The sequence below is a fragment of the Equus quagga genome, chromosome 5 (genome assembly GCF_021613505.1).
Source record: "Equus quagga isolate Etosha38 chromosome 5, UCLA_HA_Equagga_1.0, whole genome shotgun sequence".
Lineage (NCBI taxonomy): Eukaryota > Metazoa > Chordata > Mammalia > Perissodactyla > Equidae > Equus > Equus quagga.
Window position 1 is genome coordinate 103,213,431 of NC_060271.1, and position 17,477 is coordinate 103,230,907.

General features: G+C 36.7%; 1 protein-coding gene across 8 annotated transcripts in view; it reads left to right on the plus strand.

The window, feature by feature from the left end:
* Nucleotides 1–17,477, plus strand: part of THADA (THADA armadillo repeat containing) — a 308,391-nt gene that overhangs the window by 33,526 nt on the left and 257,388 nt on the right. For all 8 annotated transcript variants that reach the window (XR_006888570.1, XR_006888569.1, XM_046660638.1 and 5 more), the window contains exons 17-21: nucleotides 2,654–2,867; nucleotides 6,500–6,635; nucleotides 6,931–7,067; nucleotides 9,956–10,114; nucleotides 11,512–11,669. Coding sequence is in view for 6 of the 8 variants with exons in the window: in XM_046660638.1 (XP_046516594.1) it covers nucleotides 2,654–2,867; nucleotides 6,500–6,635; nucleotides 6,931–7,067; nucleotides 9,956–10,114; nucleotides 11,512–11,669 (804 nt within the window). In the remaining 2 variants the exon portion in view is untranslated. The remainder of the gene's footprint in view (nucleotides 1–2,653; nucleotides 2,868–6,499; nucleotides 6,636–6,930; nucleotides 7,068–9,955; nucleotides 10,115–11,511; nucleotides 11,670–17,477) is intronic.

Consider the following 17,477-nt stretch of genomic DNA (forward strand, 5'->3'; position numbering starts at 1 on the left):
TTAATGTTCGATCAAAACACATCATTTACAGTATCACTTACAGTAACTTGAGTTTTTGAGATAATCTCCCTGATAGTAGACTGGGAAGCTGAGTGTAAGTGAGGTAGAGAACACATTTCTGATTTTCCAACAAGCAATAGCTAAACTGAGACTGAAACTCAGAGTCCTTGAGGTTAATAACACTTGTCTCTAGGCTTTCTTCCCCATCCCCAGCCCCCACTCTCTTCCTGACAACTTGCACTTCCTTCCTTAGGATGGGAACCAAAGACGGGCTCAGGGGTGAGGGTACAACATGGAGATGGGTCTGCAGGGGACCCCGTAACCCAGGCGCTCAGCTGTATCCTTGAGGCTTATTCTGAGGCTGTGAGATCACCGGCTGAAGAGCTTTGCTCTGGCTTTCTCTTAGAGCTGTACAGAGGTCAAGGGCACCTATGGGCCTGCAGCGGAGCCATGGTCTAGTCTCTGGCTATTAGGCTCTTTTTAGGGCGTGACAGCTTGTAGATGCAGTGGCATTCTGTAGGACCACATGTCAGAGAGCACAGGTGTCTGTTTCTGTGGCTTCCAGATGGCATTGCAATATTTCAGAGTATCTTTTCTAACTTGGGTCTGTATTGTAAGTTGCTCTCCAGTGCCCACCTATCCCTGTGGTCTTGCAGGTTCCCTGGTGAGCAGAAGCTTCTTTGGTGCTTAGGCTTCTAATTTTTGTACCATGTAGTTTTTAAAGCAGATGCTTTCTCTTCCTCTATTTCCTTTCTTCTCTCCCACACACCCCTCCCACTTGCCTCTTACCATTCATCGCACTGTAGCCTTGTATCATATGTATAACTATGCCTCATTCCTGGCAAATATTTTGAGAGTATCTGGGGTGGGTAAGGTCTATGATAGCACCTATATGAAAGACCTGCTCCTTACTTAACCTGTGACGGGCCCTAGAGGGCCTCTGTATCTCTAATTTGGTAAACGTGTGCTTTGGTTTATAGCCATTAATTGTAGAATTCAGCAGACTTAGTAGCACATATGGCTTGCTATAGGATTTTGGTGGTTATACTATCTGATCTGGCTTGCATATTAGTAAATGATCATAGGAATAGGCATTCAAGATTTTAAAATATTAATTACATATTTCCAAAGTCTTTCTTTGGGCATACTTTATATAATATATAATTAATTTTTTTATTATGGTTAACTGTAAAGCATTTTTTGATTGATAACCTAAAGACTCTATACACATATATATATTTTTTTTACGTTCAATGGTAGTTATTTATTTTTTTAATTGAGTTAATGATAGGTTACAATCTTGTGAAATTTCAGTTGTACATTAATGTTTGTCATTCGTGTTGTAGGTGCACCACTTCACCCTTTGTGCCCACCCCCCAGCCCACCTTTCCCCTGGTAGCCGCTAATCTGTTCTATACACATATTTTTGATGGCATATCTTTCTAATATATGATTTTACTACTCACCTACTCTCTTACCCTTCTTTCTCATGGAGCTGCATATCCAAGGTCTTTATATTATGTTTTGATTGACCTCAGATGATAGAACAAAGATATTTTAGACTCCAAAGGCTATTGATTATGTTTCTTACTAGTTCCTTAGGTAAGCAATTCAGGGACTTAACGGTCAGTTACAAAAAATGACTTAGTTGCTTAATTGGTTCTTTCTAATATTTATTTAGATTTGATCTTTACTATCTTTAAGTTTTTTAGGTCATAGAAAATTAAACATATCAAACAGCAAAGAATTTAAATTGAAATAAACTGCTATTTGAATCAGTATGTTTGATATCTATTATTTGAAATTGTAAGACATTAAACATTGGTGTACCTATAATCAAATTCAAAATTAAATTTATAATGATTTCCCTTACATTAGACAGTTATGGAGTAATCCTAGTAGAATCAATATTATTGAGCAACAAAACCCTGAGTTCCATTGTGGTGAATGAGCAACTTGCTAACTGCAGAGTTGAGACTAAGACCTGTGTCTCCTCCCCTCAGCCCACTGCTGTCCGTGCGTGTAACGGTGAACTGTCCCTCGTTCTCGCTTCTTTGGGACAGGCTATGTGAGTGGATGTTTGTGTGAGATATAGGTGTGGGAGCTCTGATTCGGAATTTCCGAGGCTGATCTGATCACTTTATTTTCCATGCGTGTACGTGGAGCTTCGGCAGGAATAGCCTGGTGGATTTGTATTTTTGTATGGATTTGTATTTTTCTCTGTTGAACTAGCTCTGTGGAAAGGGGGAAGGAAGGGCAGGAGTATGATGCCCAGGCAAAGCAAACCTTGACATACAAAAGAACTCTGGTCTCTGTGGAAATAATGAAGATGATCCGGCTATGGTCGTAGCAGAATTTCTACAGGAAAAAGTATAGTTTTTGCTGAAGAAAGACGTACTTTTAAAAAGAAGCTTTATCAATGTTGAATTTTCCAACTGAAATTATTTTCAAGACTCTCATCACTAGAACTGATTAGTAATAATCATTAATTACTATAATAAAAGCTCTAACCTATATTCAGGGAGAAAGGGAAATGAATTAATGTTCATATTGAGTTACAGTTGTATGGCAGGCTCTCTTTTTAAATATATGCTGTTCCTTCAAATTAAAGAAATATTTCAGTGACAGTTACTGGGTCTGTGCTTTATTCCAGGATTCAGAGAAACTCCAAGGCTTATTCCAGGCAGCACTGGAGCTCAGCACAAGCACCAAACCATATGACTGTGTAACAGCTTCCTACATGCTGAATTTGTTAATCTGGCAGAATGCTCTCCCGTCATCTCTTTCCGCGTACGTAAAAACTCAGCAAGTTGCATGTGAAGATGGAGATAAGTCTGCTGCTTGGGTGGAAAGGAACACATTAATGGGTTTGTAATGACTTTTTGCTCTTATTTATCAAAACCAATATCTTACTCTCTCACTGTTCATTTGATTAGAATATCAACTGGTTAAACATTTACTTTGTGGTTTTTTATTTAAGAGATTACCAGCATAGTAGTTTACCGGCATATAGGAATACCCTGAGTTTCTCTTTTAAGCAAAGAAATGATTTACTCAGCTATAACACTTGTTTCTAAAGGGAAGATTCATGTTAAATAAGTAGATATACAACTGTACATTAATAAAGCCCTTGCTCAAATAAGACCTCTTTCTTTACTAACAATGTACTTCTTTTTCCCGCAGAAATTTTACTGTGACTATAGCCAGATCATCTTTGTTTTTTCTATACAGAGCGTAGTTTCTTTGTTGGGGTTTATGTTTTAACTGGCTGTCATACTCCTGCCTTTTACTCTTCCCATACAGCCAGTTCCAAAACCTAGGGTCTGAGTTGGTTTAGATCTAGTGATTTTCAACAAACATTTGTTGGGGATTTTATGCCAGTAAATCTTCATTTTGGAACTGCACTGTAATTAAGGACAGATAAGGATTTTTATTTTAAAAAAAGAGGTCAGATGTAGAAAGAGATATAGAAAATTATTCTCTGCAAGGTGGTAGAAAAAGCCACGAAAAAACTAGTAATGGAGGAAAGTTAGGAGGCCATGAGTAGTAGTTCTGGTGGGAATGTCGCCATAGATCTGGAAATAGAGAGATGACAGCACCAGGGGAGATGACACTTGCCCACTCTAATCACTTCAGGGCCCGGTTCAACAGGACCTGACAGGATGATAGGAAGAGGTCTGCAATTGGGGTGAACTGGGAGTTCCTGCTTCCTGTAAAGGCTTTCAAATTCAAAGACATTTTAAAACTTTATGAAATACTTCAAACATACAAAGAATATTTAAGTATAGATAGGATTCAAATAGTACTAATATAGAAATTTCACAAGTTTAGTTCCCAAGCTAGGTGAGAACACCCACCTTAAGAAGTACGATAGCACCCATACCTTTGAAGCCTCTCCTTTATCCCAGCTCTCCCCACCTGCCATATGCTTACTGTTGTGTGTTTTATATTAATCTTTCATCTTGTTTTTACCATGATTTTAACCACTTGTGTGTGTATCATTAAACAATATATTATTTACTTTTACATGATTTTGAATTTTATATAAATAGTACTATATGTATTATACAAATTTACTACAGTTTATTAATGCATTCTCCTATTGATGGACCTCTTTTTTTCTAAATAAATAATGCCAATGTGAACATTCTTATAAAAATCTTCTAATAGACATGTCTGAGAGTTTATGGTAAACAAAAAAGTAGAATCACCTAGTCATAAAGTATGTGCATCTTCAGCTTTACTAGATGATGCCAAATAGGTTATCAGATTACATTCTCACCAATAAATTATGAGAATCACCATAACTGGGTATTATCAGACTTTAAAATTTTCCTGAATATAAAATGGCATCTCACTGTGGTTTCATCTGGCATTTTTCTGATTGTTAGTGTAATTGAGCACCCTTTTACATGTGTAGAAGCTCTTCACTTTCCCCTTTTCGTGAAGTGCCTGTTTGTGTCCTTTGTTCAATTTTCTCTGGGGTTGCCTTTTCCTATTGCTTTTTCGGAATTCTTTATATATTCTAAATACTAATAATTTACTGGTTATACCAGTAAATTCTAAAATTTAAAATATAACCCTCTCCATCTTAGTGGTGAGGGGAAATAGCTACTGTGCTGGAATAACAGGATATTCACATGCAAAAGAATGAACTTGGACCTGCTACCTCATACCATATACAAAAGTTAGCTAAAATAGTTCAAAGGCCTGCATGCAAGAGCTAAAATGATAAAACTTGTAGAAGAAAATAGGGGTGCAAATCTTTGTGATCTTGGGTTAGGTAATGGTTTCTTAGATGTGACACCCAAAGGACAAGTAACAAAGAATAAAGAGATAAATTGGACTTCATCAAAATTTGAAACTTTTGTGTGTCAAGGACACCATCAAGAAAGTGAAAATACAACCTGCAGAATGGGAAAAATATTTGCAAATCCTTTATCTGACAAGGGACTTGTAGCTAGAATATGTAAAGAACTTTTACAACTCACTAATAAAGGGTTGTGAGCAAATTGAAAAATGGACAATGAATCTGAATGGATATTTCTCAAAAAAGATTAATATGAACAAGTACATGAAAAGATGATCAGTATCATTAGCCATTAGCAAGCACTTCACACCCAGTAGGATGGCCCTGATCAGATAGTAACAAATGTTGATGAGGATGTGGAGAAAGGGGATCCCTCATACACTGCTGGTGGGAATGTCAAATGATGCCGCCATTTGGAAAACAATCTGGGATTTGCTCGAAAGGTTAAACATAGAGTTACCATATGACTCCACTGTTCCACCCTTAGGCATTGTCTTAGTCAGCTCAGGCTGCTCTAACAAGGTACCATAGTCTGGATGGCTTAAACAACAGACATTTATTTCTCACAGTTCTAGAGGCTGGGAAGTTCAAGCTTTGGTTCCTGGTGAGGATCCTCTTCCTGCCTTGCAGGCAGCAGCCTTCTTGCTCTGTGCTCACACAGAAAAGAAAGCAAGCTCTGGTCTCTCTTCTTGTAAGGACACTAATTCCATCACGGGGGTCCCACCCTCATTACTTCATCTAAATCTAATTACTTCCTAAGGGTGCCTCCAAATACCATCACGTTTTGGGTTAGGGCTTCAACGTGAATTTGAGGGAGGTACAAACATTCAGTCCATCATGGGCGGATACTTAAGAGAAATGAAAACTTATCCAAATAAGAACTTGTGCGTGAATGTTCACAGCAGCATTGTTCATAGTAGCCAAAACGTGGAAAGAACTCACATGCTTATCAACTGATAGGTAAACAAAATATGACACATCCTTGCAATGGACTATTATTCAGCCGTAAAAAGGAATGAAATATTGATACATACTATAACATGGATGAACTTTGAAAAGGTCGTGCTAAGTGAAAGAAGCCACATATTGTACAATTCCATTTAGATGATATGTCCAGAATAGGCAAATGTGTAGAGAAAGAAAATAGATTAAGTGGTTTCCTAGGCCTGGGGAAGGTGAGAGGTGCAGGAAGGGGAGTGACTGATAATGGGTGCGGGTTTTTTGAGGGGTGACGGTGAATGTGTTCTAAAATTCGTGGTTATGATTGCACATATCTTTGAATATACTAAAACCATTGATTTGTACATGTAAAATATATGTTATATGGTATGTAAATTATGTCTTAGTAAAGCCATTATTAAAAAAAATAAAAACACATCTGCTGTCCAGGTAGCACATAGTACACAGGCCTGGAGTCTGTTACCCCACCTAGAGGGTGTCTAGGAAGAATGACTATCAGAGTGACTGCTGTAAATGGATCCAGGAAGTCAGGGAAAGGTACTCAGTTCCATCTTAACTGGAAATGGATAACAGGCTGGATAACCTTGCAAGATCTCTTTTTTTTAATTCAAAATCTTTAGTGTAAAGTTCATTTGAGTTGGGTGTTTTTGTGGGAACTGTTTTGCTGTTCACAAATTTGTAAATGTTTTTAAACTGTCATTACTTTGGTTTTTGGTTTGCTTTTTCTAGTTATCAAGTGCTTGCTGGAAAATCTAGAGGAAGAAGTATCTCAGGCTGAAAATTCTCTGCTCCAGGCGGCGGCATCGTTTCCAATGTATGGGCGAGTGCACTGTATAACAGCAGCTTTGCAGAAGTTATCTCTAAAGTAAGAGTATCTCCAGCTCTCTCCTGCATACTCGTTTCTGAGCTTTAAATTCTTACTGGAATGTGTCCTGGGAAAGGATGTGTACGTTCCTGGGAAAGGAATGTAGTTTATTGCCTTAAAGATATTTAAAAAGTAGGTTAGAAAATGTACATATATACATATTTTTATGTCTCAAACATTTCACAGTTTGCACAATTTTGAAACCTAAATTCTTTCAACTCCTTTTTATCTATTAATTTGCATTTAAAATTTTTGATTTTTGCTCTTAGCATAAATTTCCTTGATGTCCTTGCAGCAGCCTGCAGTTGGTGAGTGAGTGGAGAGCTGTGGTGGAGAAACTCCTTCTGATGTCGTACAGGCTTTCCGCTGTTGTGTCTCCAGTCATTCAGAGCTCTTCCCCAGAAGGCCTTATTCCAATGGACACGGATTCAGGTCGGCAGACGAAAACAGCTCGAATTAGTATATTTTTCTCTCTTTTTTTACCCCCTATCATTTCTTCGGAGAGATATAAAAGTTAAAAAGGGAAGAAAAGAAATTATTATTATTATTAGTGATATTTATGGCTTTTAAGTAATATTTTTAACTATTACAAAATAACCTAAATAAATAAATAACTGGGTGATGAGCAAGGTACTTCCTCCCTGGGGTAAATTGGGTTTTATAATATTGTCATTTCAGAACGCAACTACCAGGTAATTGCTGGCACTGGAAGAGCAGGAAATATAAATTAAAGAGGTGGGCAGTACATGGGGTTCAGTCAAAGAAGGCAACTTGTTAGGAATCTGGAATGGGCGAAGACCATTTGAAGTACAAAGACTGTTTAATTAAAAAAAAAAAAATAGCATGTCCCAAATTGAACTCATGAAGTTGTATCTACCTTTTCCATCCCAACTCCTGTGTCTTTGCAAATGGCCCCACCAAAGATCTATTCCCACAAATCAGGAGCCTAGGGCTGCTGACCTTTCCTTTGCTCCTTATATCTAGCCTGTCTCCACATTCTTTCGCTGTTAGCCCTTAAATGTCTTTCAAAGGTCTTTTCTTTTTATCTGCATCTTCTTCCCTTACTCCAGACTTTTATCTTCTCTTGTTTGTACTACTCCAGGAGCCTCCCAACTAGTTTCCCTACGTCTGCCCTTATCTCTTTCCATTTCCTTCTTGCTACATCCAAAGTAATCTTTTCTAATCATGTAATTCATCATGTTACACATAATCTTTACTTGACCCTTGTGCCCTGTCCTACTCCCATCCCCTCCTATGTAAAATACTGTAGTCCCCTCAGACCAGGTCCTATATAATAGTTTGGCTCTTGCTGCCTCACCAGTCTTGTCTCTTACCACTCTCCCATTCCCAACGAATTCTCTTTCATGGAACTGTTGCAATTTAACAGGGATCTTGTCTACATATTTTCCTCCTTTGTTCTTAGCACAGTGCTTTGTAGAAGTAGGTACACAATAAATATTTGTTATAATGAGCACGTCAATGAATGAACAATTCCTGGAAGGATAGGAACCAAACTCAGTACCTGGGATGCCCTTGGTGGCGTTATACCTGTGCTGCAGTAGGCCAGAAGGGATTGGCTGTTAAAGGTATGTACTAACATGAGTGTTCCTTAGAAAGCCTAGAAAATCATAAAGGAAATTTACATTTGGTGTTGAAATAAAGCTTGTCAATGCATTTTGGAGTGCAAATGAGAGGCTTGTATTAAAAACACATTGAGTGTATCATAAACACACGCTGGATCATACAATGCAATACCTTGGGCTGGTAATTAAAGTAACCTGGAGTGGTATGTTTTGCATAGAAAATGTTAAATTTTGTTCTTTACTAAAAATGAGTTGGAAGATTGGTGATGGTTCATGATAGTAAGACACATTTGTTTGTTTATTTTGACTGATGGTCTAAATACCAAAATTTGATGCTTTAGTTTTCCTGCTTAAACACTGGATGGGAATAAGGAACATCCAATCTTACTGTTACTGTTTGGATCAGGCAAGTACCAGTATATTTGAGATGAGAAATCTTGCATATTTCTCACCTGTTGTGGGTAGGGCCTGCAGAATATCCTAGAATTCTGTATGTTATTGAAGTTCTAAAATATCTGTCAGTCTCAAAAACTGTCTGTGGCCCACACACTTTTCCTTAATTTTGCCTTTTCTTTTTTCCTTTGGTTGTCTCCATTTTTCCTGTTTCTTTCTCATATTATCTGCCATGCATTGTGAATTCCTTGAAAAAAATCTCTACCGAAAGCTATAAAAATGAATGGGTAGGGTTTTTAAAATTCTTTAAAATTCTGATCATCCCTCTTTTTTCTTAGTCTTTCCGTGATTTCTTTTTGGGCCTGTGTTGCTTTGTCGTGCCTGTCAAAAATTTGTTTTTTGGCAAAATTTCATGGAAGCCACATGTGAATATAAGATGTTGGTTAAATCATCATGATGGCAATTTGGGTCTTTGTATTTCCTAAATACCTAAAAGATAAGTGTTTATAACAGGTAAATAGTAAATACCTGTTTGATTTGTTAATTGGTTTCAGATGATTACTTATTATTTTTCTTTAAAAATCTGAGCCTGGCTATCTTTGTATTACCTAGTCATCCATTCATTCCTTCACCCCATGTTACTGCACCTCTGTCATGAGCCAGTTTCTGTTTCTGTTCTAAGCACTGGCGACTCAGCAGTGAACAGACAGACAAAATGTTGCATTCATGAGCTTACATTTCCTAATCCAGTGAGTGCTTAGGGAATAAAAATCAAGTTTAATATAACACTAGGACTGTAAATCATACTTAGAAAGCAGTATATTACATAATGCATTTTAAAGTCAAATATGGAGTCTTTATGATTTTCCTGGGCTTTATAAAAGATTGTTTTTGTTTTTGGGGTTTCTTTCATGTCTTTTTAACTCTTTACCTTCAACCTTGATAACTTATGTTGTAGGTAGGGAAACAACCTCATAAGACAAAATTTATTGAAGTTTATTGCTCTTCTTCGCGTGATTGAGCACCGTATTTGAGATTCCTGGACAACGGTAGGAAAGCAGTGTGGATGAGATGGCAGCCTTTGTCTTCGGGACAGTTTCTATTGCGTTTTTTTTGTCCTGTCTTCAATCCATTTAAAATATTCGCCATATTTTAAAAGTGTATTCAAATGTCATGAAGACCTTAAATAAATAATTTTCACATTATCCACCCTGTGAGTCCCTTCTAAATAGAGCTTATATCAAGTATTGAAAGTTACAAAATTTTGGAGAACAAATACCCCCAAGGGAAATCTGCACGTGATGTGGCACTGGGGCTTTATGTATTCTCATCTCTCTCCCTCAGAGTCAGCCAGCCGCTTACAGACGATTCTGAGTGAGGTTCAGCCACGAGATAGTAATGATTACTTCAATCAAGCCAAAATATTGAAAGAACATGATAGCTTTGACTTGGAGGACTTGAATGCCAGCATGCCGAATATTGATACTGCTGCAGAAATCAAAGGTAGCATATATAAAATCAGTATTGTAATATTGTAATCAGTGTTTAAGTGACAAATAAAATGTTCTTTTTATTTGGTAAATCAGAGGCTGCAGACCTGGGCAGAACATTTCTAGAAAATAAAGTGTTTTTTGAGTTTATGAATGGTTTTGGGGAATGAGTTTACAAGACTTTGAGCAGAAAACAGTGTGCCCCAGCGCAGTATATAAGGTGCTACAGCAAAAGCTTTTGCGAGCTCAAACCTGTCTTGACAGCCCAGTGCTGAAAGTGATGCACAGTGAACTGGGGTTTGCGCAGCAGTGGCTTTTCTCAGCGGTGTGTTTCGTTGTGGTCTGCTGTGACAGTCCTTATAGTCAAGCAGCCTTTTAAAGGAAACAGTTGTATTACTCAGTAAAGTATGAGCAGCTCTGTTGTACCAAGCCTCCAGAATTTGAGTTCTTACTGCTTATTTTCTCATTAGTTATTTTATAATTTTCTATAATGCTATGAAAAGTCATCAGAAGTTGTAATATATTAACGGTTTATTACACATTCTCCATTCTCCACTAGATGGGGATATTGTCTTTTAAAAATTTCTTTGTGTTTTTTAGTTACACAAAATAACATATAAATATATGCATTATTGTGTAATAGTTTCAAACAATACAGAGGTAAATATTAATTAAAAACAAATTAAAATCCCCCTGCATTTCCTCCCCCATCTCACTTCTTCTCTTTTGAGTGTATGTCCTTTTAGACCTAGTCTGTATACTTATATGGATGTACATTTATCCTTCTAGTTTAGTGGGCTTTTAAAACACTCAAATGGGGTTATGTTATAAATATTGTTTGTTAACTTGCCATTTAAATTTAATAGTTTGTCTTGGATTCTTTTTTTAAATGTGAGTACTAAAATATTCCTAAAACTAGAAAAAGAGAGTAAGGATAATTATAGCTTATTGGCCATGGAATTTAAATATATTTTGAAAGAGAATTTGTATTTCCCTTTGATTTTCAAAGTCTTACTCTACTCCTTTATTGATGTAACAGCCATCCTCACCAAAATAAATAATGAACTATATTTATTATAGTCATATTTTATGGATGACTGAGAGGCAGAGAGAGTTTGTTTCATTAATTTCCAAAGGTTAGACTTAAGTTTTGAAACTTAATTTTGAAACAATATTTTGTTTTATTTTTAAATTTATTTTGAAAATAGTATATTAAAAAAATACTTAGCATGATTCCTACTCATAGCACATGCTCAACCAATGTTCTTTTTTCCTGAATAAATATAACATGACAAATTGGTTTGTTCAAGCGGATTATTCTTGGGGAAAGTATGAATAAGCTTGTTCTAAGAAACCTGGGATATGAGTAATAAATGTCTCGTGTTGCAATAGTTTTGTTTTTTTTTTAAGGTAAAGAAGGAAAAACATGTGATGTAACTGCTCAGATGGTGCTGGTATGTTGTTGGAGAAGTATGAAGGAAGTGGCTTTACTTTTAGGCACACTGTGCCAGCTTCTGCCTCTGCAGTCTGTGCCAGCATCTCCTGATGGATTGTTGACAGTGGAGCAGGTAGGGTATAATTTCTGGTTAAAGCATAAATCACAAACTGGTATAATTTCTGGTCAAAGCATAAATCACAAACTTTTATTTATAACCCAACTTTAAAAAAAAGGAGTTTTGAATTTTTCTTGAATAAAATCCTACAAATGTTAACCGAAGAAAGTTCGCAGTAGTTTAGGAATCAGAGCTTGCAATACATTTCAGAACTATGGCATTTTAGGAAATATTTTTATTTTTCTAAGTTATATAAATAACAGTAGATTTTACTTCACTTTTAACTTTAATATTATCATTTTAATTTTTATTTCTCCATTTAACACATACAAACTTAAATTTTAAATTTAAATGAAATTATCTATTTAGTAATACTCTAACCTCTTAAATTTTGCCAAGAAATAAAAGTAATGTACTGGTTGATTATCAATCTCACTTTTCCCATTACATTGATAATAAAGTTGTAGTCACTTGAGTTTTTTGGGCAGATTTTTATTTTAAGACCACAAAGTTAGTTCACCATCTGGGACTGTTCAAACGACTTCAGTGCAGTGTTTACAAGAAATTAGCTTACCACAAGCATTTCATTTGGAAATATTTTAGATTTATTAGATTTCTGTTTTAATTGATTCCCTCTTCCTTTCCATATGGTTTCGACAAATCCATTTCCCACCATTTTCCAGCAAAGATATATAACATGTACTTTCATTTTTAACCTTTTTCAAATAAAGATAATTTTACCCCTAGGGTGTTATGACATTTAAGAACAAAACAAATATTGTAGTATGCTAATGCTGATTATTTCTGTAATAACCATGTGACTTGTTCCATGGAAATAATGCTAATATTTTTATTCTCACACTCTCTGTGGCTTGTGTGCTTGCATCTGGATAACAGCTGGGCTTGTGATGTTGCAATGCCTTGGGATGGAGAACGGCAGAGGGAAACAGTACACTGCTGGCATCGTTATGTTCCTTATTCTCTTCCAAATCAAATAGGCGTTAGTGTCCTAGAGTTACTTGCAGTCATGCTGATGACTGGCTAGAGTGCCAATGCCAACATCTTTGCTGAGGAATCCAGCTATGATTAATGATTACTTCACTGATGTTCACCGTCTTACTAAGAAGTAAACATGTGCTAGAATCCCTTGACTTCTTAACTTTTCAAGGACAAGTTAAAACATTTAGTTTTTTGGGTTTGTTGGATAGTATTTAAAAAAAAAAAGTAAGGGAAACATATTTTGCTTTTACTGCAACTGAGAAAGACCTGAAAGCTTCCTATGAAAATCATTTTGCCTCGACACCATTTACATAGCACCCAAATCTTGTGAATTTAATTTACGTGGGATAGCCATGTTAAAATTGGGAATTAATATAAAATAAAAGAGATGTTTGTAAAACAGCAGCAGTAGCAAAGAAAGGCTCTTAGAAACCAAAGAGCTCTCCAGTGACTGTGTGCTTGAATAAAAAATAGAATCCTGTTTTTCTATAAAATATTAGTTTCCATTCTAATGAGGTCCAGTCATTTTTCCATGTCGATGTTCACATGGTGACCTCACATATGTATGTTTGAGAAGAAATTAATGACTGAATAAGCGGTCAAGAGTGTATGTGATAGCAGTCTTCTGACCTTGAAACCCTGCCCTCTGTGGAGAACTTTGTTCTTGATCATGCTGACTTTAACTAAAGAAATGCATCAGTTTAGAAGCATTTAGTCAGTGAAAATCCAAAGTCATCAAGAGATTAGTGTTATTCGTATTACTAGAGGATTCCTGCTGTTAAACATAAAATTTTGCTGCGTGAAATTTCCTTAAACAAAAAATACTCCCATGTACTTAAAACTTTGGAGTTAAAAATATAAATTGACAGAAAAGAATGTAATTTACGTTGGGGTGGCTGGGCCATGCCTAGGGTACCCCTTCCTTCCAAGGGTGTGTTTGCCCTGGCAACACTAGGTCTGTGCACCTGCTGGCAAAACTACGAATGTAAGAGTCAACACCTTAGGTGAGGGTGACCACAACAGACCTGCAGAGACAGAGGCAGTGAAGTGACTTGTGGGCAGAATGCTGCCCGTTGTGGGCGAGAATTTGGAACTTGAATTTCTTATTCCCAAGAAGAAGAATAACCGTGATCTGCTTTTCTCTCAGTGGCTGAAAGAAGCTGTTCCATACAACCTAAAATACTGCTGTTCAGACTGATGCTTCTCTTCCTACCCACTCACCCTTCACTCTTGAGAAAGTATTAGGATTCTATTATAATTTGAAATTTGAGGTCTCAAATATAGAAGACAAGCAAGATTTTTTTCGTACCTCAGTTCCTTTAGGCTCATCCTGATTTTACAGCCCTTTGTTAGAGGGGTGACCACTTAAAATCTGCCTACATGAGTATAGTTTATAACAGGCCAGCAGGTAGGAAGATTACAATTTGGGAATTTTTATTGCTGTATAAGGAGAAGAACTGGTGCTTGTTTCTAATTCTGAATATTTAGTGCTATATTCACAAACTCTTAGAGCTGGAAGGATCACAGAGATGATATTATCCAGCTTTCTTGTACAAGGGGAAATTGAAGCCCTTGGATGTTACCTGGTTTGCCCAAGATCACAAAGCTGGTTTGTGGCAGCTCTGGGACAGGAACCCAATTCTTCTCCTTCCCAGCCTATGTTCTGACACGGCACAGTGCTGCCTTTGTTCTGAACTGCTCATTTAATTTTTCTTTAAATTTAATTTTCCCTATTTCCCATAATCAACCAAATTTTTGCAAGCAACAGGACAGTAAGGCAACTTGCTGCTGAACTTTTTAGCAAGTGATCCATTTCCCTGGATCATTTCTTGTGAACCAGTGTGTCCTGCGTGACTTCACCAAGAGGAAAATGTGTTCATTTAGAGGCACGTCTGACTTTCCTCTGCGCTGTAATCACGTAATGAAAGGTTCTTTCATAATATCCTTGTAGAGGAGGCAGAGAGAAAACAGGCTTTGAGGGATGTAAGTCGAGACCCTGAAAGAGTGAGCAGTGCGTGCAACCTTATCTCACAGCTTCCTGACTGGTGTGTGTCTAGGTTTGAAGCTGGATGCTTTGCTGCTGTAGAATTTTGCTTGATTCACCATGTCGCTCCTCTTTCCGTGGTGCACTCAGTGCCTGTGGGTTTTTTTCAACCACTTCCTCCACCTGGACTATCAATTCGTATGTTTATGTATTTCCCTTAGTGTGCCTAAAAAGAAGCTTTTGGGTAGACTTCTTTATCTTCTTTCGCCTTCCTGGTAATTATTACCACAGAAATCATATGAATAAAAATAATTACCAACTATTATAAATTACCTATTTTTTGACTCCTACTTTAGATTCTGTTATAATTTTCATGATGTATATGGCTAACTGGGTTTATATGTTCCCTCAGTGTCTTTTGTTACTGTTTGAGATTTTCTGTAATGGACTATAAATGGGATGTACGTTCAGTACATTCATAAATCTTAAATTGCCTTTTGTATTTTCCTTTGCCAAAGTTTATTTTTTACAAATTATGAATAAGTACTTATTGAATTTTTTAAGCTGTGAAATGAAGTTGAGTGTATAACCACATCATTTTGTCACCTATTTATTGACTGCCTTGCTACAAGGGTGTTGTGGGAACGTGAAGAAGTATAATGTGTGGTTTTCTGACCTCAGAGAGCTTAGAAATATAATAGGGGATAAAGACAGAAATTCATTTTAAAAAGTCAGACTAAAGAGCAGTAGTTAAAATGGCAGGTGATTAAGAATTTCTAGAAAGCAAAGAATAAACATTCTGGTAAGAAGAAGTATAAATACCAGAAAACTTATCTTTATTGTTATTATGTAGGAAAACAATGTTTGGTCTTTGAAGAAATCCAGGGTGTTAGTAAGAAATCACTATAGTGGAGAATGGACAGTTTAAAACATTAATTTTCTTACTGTAGTGTAAACTTTTATAAACTCCGTTTAACCAAAGTGGAATTAGAAACTCCTGTTAACATTCCTCAGGTTATAAGAACTCGCTGTGTCTTAAAGTTAAAATTTAAATTAAGGTTTACGGATTAAGTTTCACTACTTGATGATACAAAATAAAAACAAAAGTGGACACTTAGCAATATTGATTGCTCCTCTGTGCCGGGTACTCTGCTACATGCTTATATGCATGATCTCATTTATTTCTCAGAATAATCCTGTGAAGTAGGTTCTAGCTTTATGCCCATTTCACAGATGAGGGAACTGTTGCTTAATTCGCTTATATTAGTCAGGAGGCCGAGTAGGGTTCCTGAGCTCAGCCCTCTTGGCTCCAGAGTCTCAGATCTTAACCTACTCTTTGTAGAAACGTCCCACCTTGGGTTTATCTAATTTATAATGAATGGAATTAGCTTTGATTTTTCTACTGGATTTCTCTCTATTCTAAAGGACAAATAAAAAAATGTATCTACATTTGTCCTTTGTCAGTTTCATGCTCTAGATGAGCTCTCCTAATTAGTCTGTTGGTGAATTCTAGATGCCTAGAGACATGGCATGTAGCTGTCTTCCCCTATGGAAATTTACACCCTGTAAATCCATAAAGCATATTAATTTGTCTATAGAACTAGGTTTTATGAAAAGTTAGAACCAGCATATGCTAAACTTAAAGAGACAATGACTAGAATTTAATTTTAAGAATAGAAATCAGTGCCTTTTTTTAATTGCATTTTTACCTTAATTCCCTTCAGAAAATCCTGAGATATATGTTATTTATTAAGAAAATATTTTGTAAAGACATCATCCCTGTTAAAAGGAAGCTTTTTGTGAACTTTAGATAGGAACTTAGTGGTATCTAATAGACAAATGAGTTAGATTTTCAGGGGACTTTTTCACTTTTTAAATTAAATTTAAAAATTCTTTTTCTGATTCAACTGTTGTCATTAATTTTCCAAGTCGTTTGGGTCAAATATGTTCCTTGTCGTCTGACTATCCAGTGGGAGGGTATCAGCACCGCCCCTTCTCCCTGTCCAGCTTCTCATAGACCACACTGCCCTGCTGACTCCTCCCACCCTTTCTAATGAGGTACATCCCATCTTTGCAAGCCTATCTTCCACAGTTTTCTGGCATGAAACCTCGAGGCCGTTCAGCCAGATCTGCTAACCCTCTCCTGTATATTCTGTGTTCATTCATATAAAAAGACCCAGTAAAGTGGCAGGTAGCAGGTATTAATAAATGTTTATTCATTCATTCTAGTATTCCAGCCTCTTTTCCTGTTAATTATCCTCTTCCATGTGGTTCACCCAAGTATATCCTGTTTAAGGTCTGGACATGAAGCTTTTTCTAATCATTTATTTCAGTGCAGAAGGATCTTTCATTTCTTGGAGCTGTTAAGCTTCTAATGGGTACCACCTAGACTAGTGGTTTTCTCTGAGCCGATAGCCTCCTGAGGAGAGACATCTTGTTTTGTCCTTCCCTGTCAGCACGAGCACTGAACTGCTCAGCATTTGGTGGGTGCTGAAGAAATACTGTCTGATGAACAGACATTTTATACTCTCTTCAAAGGAAAAATTCATAATGAGCGTGGGTATTACCCAGCTGGGTTTGTTGGGAAATGAAATGCAAAATGGAATGAGGAAAAACTGTCTACCTCTCACTTATGTCTTAGAACCTCACTCTGTTTTCTGAGGCCAGGGTTACCTAGGATGGAGGTCCACTCTCGAGAAGACCATCCGTTAGTCACACTTCTCAAGTCTTTCATTTTATTATGTGCTTTTTGGGTTATGCCACTTTGAAAGGATTTAGGATAAAGGAAGCAAGGAAAATCTGATCTTTGGTTAAGAACTAGATTGTGAACTGTTGTAAGT